Source organism: Mobula hypostoma, chromosome 7 (assembly GCF_963921235.1).
Source record: "Mobula hypostoma chromosome 7, sMobHyp1.1, whole genome shotgun sequence".
NCBI classification, from domain to species: Eukaryota; Metazoa; Chordata; class Chondrichthyes; order Myliobatiformes; family Myliobatidae; genus Mobula; species Mobula hypostoma.
Window position 1 is genome coordinate 144,413,448 of NC_086103.1, and position 11,533 is coordinate 144,424,980.

An 11,533-nucleotide genomic window follows, 5' to 3' on the forward strand; every position below is an offset into this window, starting at 1 on the left:
CACACAAAATGCTAAAGGAACTCAGCAGGCCAAGCAGCATCTATGGAAAAGAGCACAGTGACATTTTAGGCTGAAACCCTTCAGCAGGCCTGGAGAAAAAATGATGAGTAGTTCGGGTCAGAGGGCAGGGAGAGGAGACGGAGAAACACAAGGTGACAGGTGAAACTGAGAGGGAAGAGGGGAGGGGTGAAAAGCTGGGAAGTTGTTTGGTGAAAGGGACACTGGGCTGGAGAAGGGGGAATCTAATAGTAGAGGACAGAAGGCCATGGAAGAAAGAAAAAGGGGGAGGAGCACCAGAGAGAGACAATGGGCAGGCAAGGAGATAAAGGTGAGAGAGGGTAAAGGGGATGGGGTATAGAGAAGGGGGGTCATTACCGAAATTTCGTGAGATCGATGTTCATGCCATCAGGTTGGGGGCTACCCAGACGGAATATAAGTTGTTGCTCCTCCAACCTGAGTGTGACCTCATCATGACAGTTGAGGAGACCATGGATGGACATGTCGAAGTGAGAATGGGAAGTAGAATTAAAATGGGTGGCCATTGGGAGATACCGCTTTTTTCTGGCAGGTGGAGCATGGGTGCTTGGCGAAGCGATCTCCCAAACTATGTTGGGTCTCACCAATATACAAGAGGCCTTACCAGGAGCGCCAAACACAGTATATGACCCCAATAGACTCACAGGTGAAGTGTCACCTCACCTGAAAGGGCTATTTGGGGCCCTAAATAGTAGTGAGGGAGGAGGTGTAGTACATGTTCCACTTGCAATGGGAAGTACCAGGAGGGTGATCAGTGCAGAGGGACGAATGGACAAGGGAGTCACATAGGGAGCAATCCCTGTGGAAAGCAGAAAGTGGGGGAGGGGGAAGAGAAAGATGAGCTTGGTGGTGGTATCCCATTGGAGATGGCGGAGTTACAAAGAATTATGTGCTGGAAAATCTTTTGAGAGGTTACCTTTACTGGTATTCTCTATGTATTATGCAAATTGCCTTTATATTTGCCTTTTTGCAAATTATGCATCATAATCTTTGGGTTGTTTTCCTTGCAATAAGTGTGCAACATAAATGCAAGCTGTGGCAAAATACAATAATTGTGTATAATAAGGAACATTGTTTATAGATCAGAACAAGATCCGTGTCACCTTCAGTTCTCTAAATGTGACCTTTCTTGCCCTTAGGCTGGAATCTCCAACTCGCTGTTTGAGCATGGATGCACCAAAAGGTGTTCAGATCAAAGCACGAGCTGGAAACATTGAAGCCTCTTCTCAGAGGGACATCATTTTTCACACCAGTGAAGGAATGGTGAGTACAGTTCAAATCCACAAGGACAACTTTATTTCTGTCCTCCAAAATGGTTCCAGCATTGTATTGCAAATCCAGATTAAGAAACAATTCAGTTGCATGCATTATTTTAAAGAGAAGATCAAGCATTTTTTCCTTTCACTTTTTAAAAATTGTGTTTAATTCTGCACAACCAAAGTTGTCTCATACCATGTTCCCCTTAACTGAAATATCAAGCCATACTGATTCATTCTCTGTTTACTTGATCTCTATCAGGAAAGATACTCTGTGATAATGCCACTTGCTAAGGATCTCTGTATTATGTTGAATCTCTCTTGAATTTCATTACTGTGGACAGCAGAGGGTTGTGTCTAATCCACCGCTGAGATCAGAGCACATTCCTGGAGTTCAATGAGTTATAATGCCCAATGTCAAATTTAACTTCAACATGACTCTTTTGGTATTGTGAGGGTAATTAATAATGAATAACACTTCGAAAGCGACAAGAAGAAAAGATAATGAAACACCTTACGTTGCCACCCCGATGTGGATTGCCGTAATTCCTGCTGCTGGAGCCCAGGATATTCAGATCGCTTTCTTTTTGCACCAGATACCTCATTCCTGGTAAGCTACCAGTCCACATCTTTGACGATAATCACTTCCTCAGACAAGACTGACGCCCAAATGGTAGAGTGCAACCTGAAAGAGCAAATGACTTTCCCACTAGACTGCCTTAGGGAGCAGAAGTTCCTGGGCACTGCAGTCAGAATAAGCACGTTTCCAGAGTAATGTAAACAAAATGACTGTTTATTTCCCTCTGACCGACTGCGTTGCTCCAGCTTTTTGTCTGTACTGCTCAGGATTTCCAGCATCTGCAGAATCTCTTGTGTTTATGATTTGTTGCTTATAGAGCTCCTGTCATGAGAGACCCATTTCTGACAGCGAACCTTAGATAATTGCTGCAGGGGCACACTGGAAGGACCTCTACACAATGATCAGTAACTGCTACAGCACTTCTACAGCAAAGGCCTCAAACTCAGCCTTTGCTTCCTCTGCCTACAACCAAGCTGAAGCCAGAATGCAGAGGGCTTTCTCCTCATTCAGTAATGATGCTGCTGGACAGGTGTTTCTCCCAGGGCTACTCAGATAATCCTGAGAACATAGCAATTAGGAGCAGGACTGAGCCATCTTGCCCTTTGAGTTGATTCACTATTTCATCAAGGTCATGGCTGGTCTCCCGCTGCACCACTGTCCAGCACTATTCCCATATTCCTTGATTCCCTTCATATCCAGAAAGCTCAATTTCTGTTTTGGAAAAACTCAACTGAGAGTCCCCAACCCTACTAGATAGAGAATTCTAAAGATTCACCTCTCACTGAGTGAATAAGACCCTTCTCTTTTCAGTCCAAGATAGCGATACTGCAGCCCCCGGTTCTAGATTGCTTTGCTGGGGAAATCCTCCTCTCTACATGCAGCCTGCCAAGCCTGGTAAGAATTTTGTAATCTTCAGTAAGATAACTTTTATTCTTCAAACAAGAGGAATCAGGCGTGGTCTACGCAATCTTCCCTCATATCATAAATCAATCCAATCTGGAATCAGTTTCATTGATATTGACTGCTCCCCCTTTAGGACACATACATATATTCTTCGTTAGGTAACAAGACCAGAATTGTATTGAATATCATTGTCATGGTCTTATTTAATTGCAGTAAGGCCTCTTTACTACTTAAATCCCCTCTCTAATGCGTAATGTGTCACTTGCTCTCCTAAGTGCTTGCTGTTCAGCAAATTACTTTTCAGTGACTTATGTACTTACAGGCCCTCTGAACATCAACATTTCTGTCTGTCAACATCTAAAAATCACTCTACTTTTTTTGTTTTATTTATCAATCTCGCATTTTCCATATTGCATACCCACTCACTCAGTTTCTATATTCTGTTCCATATCCTCTCAATGCCTCTACATCCTTCCCCCTACTCACAATGTTGCCAAGTTTTGTACCATCAGTGAACTTCTCCTCTGCCATCATGTGGTCTTGGAGTCATTCAGCACAGAAACAGGCCCATTGGTCCAACTTATCCATGCTTGGTAAACTGTAATCGTGAGCTAGTCCCATTTGCTTGCACTTGGTCCATATCCCCCTAAATCTTTCCTGCTTAAATGGCTTTTAAACATTGAAAGTGTATCTGCACCTATCACTTCCTCTGGCAGCTTGTCCCTTATATTCACCACCCTCTGAGTGAAAAATTGCCCCTCCGTTACCCTTGATATGGGGCATGAATAGTTGGGTTGCCAATGTTAATCCTAGTACATCATATGAAAAACCCCATCCTCGTTCTTAGGCATGTGTTTTGTATTTGTATCTGTGGAGACAGATTAAAATTATTTCTTTATTTCTCTACCATTTCCTTTTCCCCCATTATAAGTTCTTCCATCTGTATTGGTAAGCCCCAATTATTTGATATATTCCTTCTCACAAATCCATAGAATTATTTTATATTTCTAGTCAAATATACCCTTATTCTACCTTATCAATTTCTTAGTCCTCCTTTGCTGAGTTCTGAAATGGTCAACCTTCATGGTTCTTGGTTCTTCATTTGCTATCTTCTGCAATTTGACCTGGCAGTCTCTGTTGCACTGATTTCCTTGCTGTGTTTTTCTGCCTTCTGTCATCAGCAAGGGAGACTGTGCTGCTGCAGGAGTCTTATTTTCTGTTGAAGACTGCTGGGACTGAGAACTTGCTCAGCATAAATATGTGTGATGGGAAAACACAGAGAATCATCTGCGACATCGGCATTGTCTGGACTGCTGTTCTGTTTCTGCACGGCAGTGCACAATTACAGACGGTGGAGGTCAGATGCAGGCGGCTTGAGCTTCAGTCGTGAATCCAGGACCTACAGAGCAAAGCGTCCAGATTCACTCCATGAGCTTTGCCCCAACACATCTTCACTTATTTAAATAGGGTTACTGATCGTCAAAAAAAAATTGAACTGAGTAGCATTTTTTCACTGTATATTTATATTTTTGTTAAAGTGTTAATTTTTAAAATTTATTAACTTAAATCAGGTCTTGCTTTTAACCTGTCAAAGGGCAGTCACAGAGTGCAGGTGTGGGGTGTCTGGGTACACTGTCCAAAGTCGTGGGCACTTGCAGGCCAGCCGTGCCATCCTCAGGAGCTGTGTGAAGGAAGAACGTCCATGTAGCTGCCAGGAAGGGACAGCAAATTCCATTAAACCCAGTCCAGCCCCTTGTTCAATGTGCTTCTGTCCCGAATAGGTGATGCAAGCAGAGTGATGGCCTTTCTTTCTGATGTACAATTAGGCACGTTGATTGGTCATTGGAGGTACCTTGGATTCATTGGGCATGAGGGACTCAGTCATGCAGTAAATTATCAGCAGTCTGTCTCATGGCTGTGGGAATCTGATAAAATCACTGGCTACAGAATGAATTTATTTGTAATTTGCAGTATGTGTCAACACCGAGGTTTTCAGTTATAATGCCCAGAAACAACCCGGCAAGACACCTCAGCATGAAGGTCAGAGGTGAAAGAAAATTCACACTGCTGGTGTGTGCTGGAGATGGGCTGCTGGAACTCGTGTAGATGGTGGTGTCAGTGAATAGGTCAGTAAACTGTAACCACTTCCCCTGAATCTAATGCTGCCCAGAGTTCTTCGGCCCACAACCTCCAACGGCAGCAGCTGAGTCTTCCATGCCTTTGATGGATCTCAACAAACTGCCACCATCTCCTCTTGTCCAAACATCGTCCCCAAAATTAAATCCCTCTATGTGAGAAAGGGTGAGTCAATAAAAGTCACACTCAATGGACGATGGTAATGGCATGCTTCTACACAGAAAGCATTCACAGTCCACAACTGTAACAGCAGGTGAATCATCTTATCCTATTAAACTTGCCTCCACATTCAAGCTGATGTGACCTGTATTGATATAATTAGGCCCAGAGTAAATGAAGCAGTAATAGTGGAATACAGGATGTAGGCTTGCAGTTTCGTGGACTTAGCTCTTTTTTATAATCTGGAAGAAAGTTGTGGAACATCAAACTGGGCAGAGATTTGTTATTCTGGATCCTATACAATCTGAATGCCCAGCCACTCAAAACCGCACCGGGCATGGAAATTATTCGCAACTTCCTTGTCTATACCCTGATGTGAAGAGAAGGAAAGATGTCAAATTATATTGATATCACCACTGAGGATTTTTCAGGCATTGTAGCACATCCAAGAAAACTACACTGGATAAAAACAATTGAATGAGTTTCAAACTGAATGATTTGTATTATTTGTATAAAAAGTGTTGCGATACAAGTGTTGCAGTGAAACATTTAAACAACCTTGTTGTTTCCATTCATTAACAGTTGGTGCTAGATGCCGAGACAGTGAAACTACCCAAGTTGCCCCATGGCTCACTGGGTGGACCTGGAAGCTCTCAGGGACTTTACGAGGTCTGTGTCTGTCCAGATGGAAAGCTCTACCTGTCAGTCGCGGGCATCGGGTCCACCTGCCAGGATTACAGTCGGGTCTGCCAGTGAGCATCTTGGTTTCTTCTCAAATGAGATCTTGGCACGTCACCTAGAGCTTTTGAAAACCTGAATATTTTCTCAATAAATGCAGTCGCAATTATCAGTGCCATAGCGTCACAAAGAAAGTGGTAAAAAAGTTCCTTCCATGAATATGTCTCATGATCTGAGCTATTAAACTGAACCCCTGATTACCCCAGTATAGAAAAAATATCTATTTACAAATGGACAAAAAGAGCACAATTCAGAACATTCTTGTCAAAATAGTAGAAGCAAAAAATGACTTGAGCTCGATTGCCATTGCTGTGCAGACAACATTGTTAACGGCCCCACATAATGGATTGAAATGAGATTTACTATCAATGGTTCTTCAGCTCCTATATCAAAACATTTTTATAGGAAAGATTATGGTTTCTGAATTACAGATCAATATTTTCTATCAGTGCATCAGTCTGACGTCTACATCTTCCAACTCCTTCTTCTGCCGAGCTGTGAGGTTCATTTTTTAATAATAAAAGTACATTGTATGTAATTAAATTTTGATACACTTAACAGCAGGGACATGGTTGATTTTAACCTGTGTCTGCTAGATCTCTATGCAATAATTCTTTTTCCTTTTTCTGCAATAACACTTGAACCACAAGAGCTGTGCTTTTTGTACAAAACTACAATGTGGAATAAAGTATCCAAAGTTTTACCATCTGTATGTGAACCACGGTATTAAAACTGCAGTACCCTTTCTTAGTCTTTTTATAAAGCTATGTTGAAATGTATAAAAATAAAATTACACCAACCCTATCTGTGTGTGCACGATTATTTTCTCCTGATTAATGTACATTTAGCTGGAGAGTCACTAAGCATATTTTGGCCGAATGGACAAAGAATTAGAGAGGCAAAGAAGGGAATTTTCTTTTGGTGCAAGTTGTCATAATGTGGAATTCACTTCTTTAAAGGGTGCTGAAAGTAAAACCAATTATTTAACACAGAAACAGGCCCTTTGGTTCATCTAGTCCATGCTGGCATGGTCTTCTGCCAAGTCCCATCTACTTGCACCTAGATGACAGGGCTCCAACCCCCTCCCATTGAAGTATCTAACCAAGTTTCTCTTAAATGTTGCAACTGAACCCACATCTACCACTTCCACTAGCAGGTTATCCATATTAAAACCGAACCACCCTTTGAATGAAGAAGGTTAAATATTTCAATCTTCACCTGAAACTTGTGACTTGTCATTCTAGTCTGACCCAATCTGAGGGGGGAAAAGTCTGCATGGTTTCACCCAGTCTATATCCCTCATAATCTTATATAAGATCTCCCCTCATCCCCTTGCACTCCAGGGAATAAGTTACAAACTTCTCAACTTCCCCTATGGCTCTGGTCCTCAAGCCCCAGAACATATTTATACATTTTCACTTCACTCTTTCTAGCTTATTGATATCTTTCCTGTAGGTAAGTGACCAGAACTGCACACGTCACTACAAATTAGATGTCACTAATGTCTTATACAACTTCAACAAAACATCCCAACTCTGTACTCAAAGCCTGGACTTGTGAAGGCAAATATGCCAAAAGCTCTCTTTCAAACCCTATCTTTCCATGATGCCAGGAAGATAAGAATGTAACAAGTTATTGTTTATATCATTAGAACATAGAAAAACAGGAGCAGAATTTGGCCACCTGCCTATTAAGACTGCCCTACCATTCAACATGATCGGGGCTAACCATCCCAAGTGTTATCTTCCTATCTATGCCATTTCTCCATTGCCCTCAATTCCCTGATTTTGGGAAAAAAAATCTATTTCCTCTTTAAGATCCCCTCTAATGATTTAGTCTCCACGACACTTCAGTGTGGGGAATTCCAGAAATTCACCACCTTCTGTGGGAGGTGGTACATACAGCATTTTAGGAACAGTTTCTTCCTCTCAGCCACCGAATTTCTGAATGGTCCATGAACGCAAGAACACTATCTCACTATTTTGCTTTTGCACTATTTAATTATTGTATTTCTTACTATCAATTATTGTAATATTTTATGTATTATACTACTGCTGCCACAAAACAATAAATTTCATAACATATATTGGTGATAAAAAAACCTGCTTCTGAATTATACTTTGCCCTTGTGCAAACACCTCAATATCATTAACTTTCGTGGATGTGCTTTCAATGCTCGCTCGCCAAATCAAGTGAACACTGTAGCCAACGCCATCAACTTTAAGGCCTGCAAAAGTTGTAATAGAACAAAACATATTTTACATACATAATACAATACAGCATGGGACACAAGAACCCATAATTAGAAATATTGATCAGCAAAATATTGGGAATAAATGAAGCTCTGCAACTAATGTAGGGAAGAGGGTGACTAAAATAAAACTGACATGCAATTTCTTCTTAGTAGTTGCCAGAACTGACATTATTCTGTCACATGAACTGTAAGAGCAGGCAGAGAATTAAATACTGAGGAAAAAAAATATTAGTTCAAATAATTTTACTAATAATTTCAAGTAGGAACTCAGTGACTTCTCTAAAGTATCCAAATTTTGGGCACCATCAGCTTCTGTTTGGAAATAACTGACTGCCAGAAGAAGCCATTTATCTAAAAATCTCACAATGGGTTTAATTAGACATTAATACTAGTATCAGTCACTCTCAGAGTAAAGTGGCAGCTTAACATAGCATGCACAACATGCTCGGCAAATACGGACAGCAGCAACTTTAACCATCATGCTAGTGGCCAGACTCAGCCATGGGCCATCCTAAGCCTGGCTGTGAAAGGAGAATGTTTGAGTGTGGATCTAGCAACCCCATCCTGTAAAAACCCAGTGCTGCAGGAGGTCCAAAGAGCTCACCGGTGGAAGAGGAAGGATACACCGAGAAGATGGGCTACACCTCGAGATAATGTTTAAGGCTGGCCCAGGACAGAGGACTCTAGTGAGGTACTGTTGACAGCCTGATCAATTTTGTTCTGTAAATAGTAGTGACTACTGTAAGTTATTCAGGTCAACATTCACTATAACACTTTTCCACAACAGAAACTTAAAAACTTCAGTGCAGTGCTAATTCAAGTTCCCCAAATTCTTTCTTACGAATAAGTAAAGAGTAATCCTCCAGTTGTTTTAAGTATTCCACCCACACAGTCTCTATGATACTAAGGGATAAAGCTGCTTTTGATTTAAAGAAACACACACAAAATACTGGAGGAACTCAGCAGGTTAGACAGCATCTGTGGAGAAAAATAAACAGTCCATGTCTTGAGTCAAAATCCTTCAGCAGGACTGGAAGGAATATGGGAAGAAGCCAGAAAGATGTTTGGTTCAAGGTTTGTTTCAGATACTTTCTGGAAATACTCCATTACTTCTGTTTCAGCTTTCAATTCTGTTCAGAAAAACAACTGATTACTATTTTGAAAGTGTTTGATCTAACTTTGGAGCACAACTATAAGTTAATGATAGACTGGGCAGACCAGCTGCTGCACAGGATCATTTAACGGAGGAAGTACAGCCCTGCCTTGAAATAAAAACAGAATATGCAGGAAATACCCAACAGTTCAGGCAGCATCAGTGAATAACCTCTTGGGTCAATCACCTTTCATCACAACTGAATAGGTGAGAAGATAACTTTGTTTTAAGTTCCAGAGAGGTGTAGGGGGGTAGAGAGAAGAAAGGCAATGTATGAGAGAAGAAAGCAATGTATGCAATGGATTGGAGATTCTCCAGATGACAGAAATGATGTTGGTGATATATGATTATTAATCATAATGTTATGTCTTAGAGGAGAGAGGGATACAATTGTGAAACAAAATGTAGAACACAGAAAATGTCAGGTAAAGCTGGGACTTACGTTTATTACATTGAGATGAACAGTGCTGGCTGCAGCTGGTTATTCTGAAGGGAATTGCCAGTGTTTAATCATTATAAGTCTGAATAGTCTTGATTTAACAAAAATTTCAGAGTTTACTGTTACTATGCCAATATATTATTCAGGGCTTCAGATTTAGATTTATTCAGACTCATATTTGTTTGTCATATGTACATTAAAACACATATACAGTGAAATACATCACTTGCGTTAATAACAAACACAGTCAAGGATGTGCTGGGGGCAGCCCACAAATGTCACCACACATTCTGGTGTCAACATTGCATGCCCAAAATTTTCAGCAGAGCAGCTCAAGCAGCAGCAGCAACAGCAATGACCACAGTAAAGCAAGAAAACAACAGCAAAACAAGCACATTTCTCTCTCTCTCTCTCTCACACACACACACACACACACACACACACACTCTCTCTCACTCCTCTCACCCCAGGAGAGGTTCTTGGTCCTAGACTGACAGACATCAAGCTTCCAATTTCAGACTTTGCCAACCTGTGTTCACCGACCTCCAATCCTGGTGACCTAGAGGGCATCAGTCTGGTGACTTCTTCCATCCTCTACCTCCGCACTCACCGACGTTGTTCTTCAACCTTCTGGCTTCTACTTCCAGACATGCCGAGCTTTAAAATTTAATCTTCAGCTTTGCCCTGCAGACATTGCCCATGTCTGGCTATCGACCCCAGGATTCACCAACCACAGGTTTGAATTTTGGGCCTCGACATCTAGGCTCACACCAACCTCTGACCCCGGCAGCCTCATGGGGGGTGGGGGGGGTCACTGATCCTCATGACTCCCACCATACAGACGTTCACCAATGTACATCAATACTGACGACCTTCTACAGAGGCAGAGAAGGGAGCATCCTAACAAGCTGCATCACTGCTTGGTACGGAAACTGCCCTGCAAAGGAGAGGAAGGTTCTAGGTTGAGGTTGTCAAAATGGCCCAACATATCAGACCGGTACCAGCCTACCCAGCATCAGGGACATATGTACAGAAAGGTGTCAGAAAAGGTCAGCAATATCATGAAGGATCTTACACATCCCTCCCGTGGAGTGTTTGTCCCACTCCCACCGGGGAGGAGGCTATGTAGCATCCACAGCAGGACAACCAGACTCAAAAACAGTTACTTTTCCCAAGTAATAAAGCTAATCGACACCACCACCACCACCACTACTTCATCATTTCCTGTCAGAGTCCCCTTATGTACACACACTCCTGTACTGAGCATCACTTTATGAGCTTACAATCAATCTATGTATATTAGCTACTTATTTATCTTCATTGTGTTTTTGATATTATTGCTTTCTTTATCTTATTGAGTTTGTATTGTGCTGCATCGGATCTGGAGTAACAACTGTTTCTTTCTCCTTTACACTTGTGTTCTGGAAATGACATTAAACAACCTTGAATCTTGAATCCAACCGAGAACGAGAGACTTGTCGATTTGGGGATCTCTAGTCTCCTCAGTGCCTGCCGATTCAACCTCTAGGATCACCGACCTTTGAGTAGGGAGCCCTCCGACCTGGACTCCAAACACAGGCTCCTTCTCAGACTTCATTAACTGTCCCTGACTCTACTTCCTCCTCATTCCTTCCCTAAACCTGAACCTGCCCCCTAACTTCCCGCACTGTTTCCAAAACCATCTCTATGAACCTAATAAACAACTATGTCTGAGTCACAACATTGATGAATATCTTCACTGGACAATTTCAAAGTTCAAAGTACATTTATTATCAAAGTATCTATACATTATACAATCTTGGGATTTGTCTCCTAACAGGTAACCACAAAGCAAAGAAAGCCAAAATAACCAATATTTTAAAAAAAAAGACTGTCAAAC

At 41.6% G+C, this 11,533-nt stretch overlaps 1 protein-coding gene across 10 annotated transcripts in view; it reads left to right on the forward strand.

The window, feature by feature from the left end:
- sgcg (sarcoglycan, gamma) overlaps positions 1 to 6,612 on the forward strand; it is a 620,033-nt gene extending 613,421 nt beyond the window's left edge. For all 10 annotated transcript variants that reach the window (XM_063054200.1, XM_063054198.1, XM_063054202.1 and 7 more), the window contains 2 exons: positions 1,176 to 1,299; positions 5,653 to 6,612. In XM_063054200.1, the coding sequence (XP_062910270.1) occupies positions 1,176 to 1,299; positions 5,653 to 5,826 (298 nt within the window). In that variant the 3' untranslated portion in view covers positions 5,827 to 6,612. The remainder of the gene's footprint in view (positions 1 to 1,175; positions 1,300 to 5,652) is intronic.
- Positions 6,613 to 11,533: the final 4,921 nt, after the last annotated feature.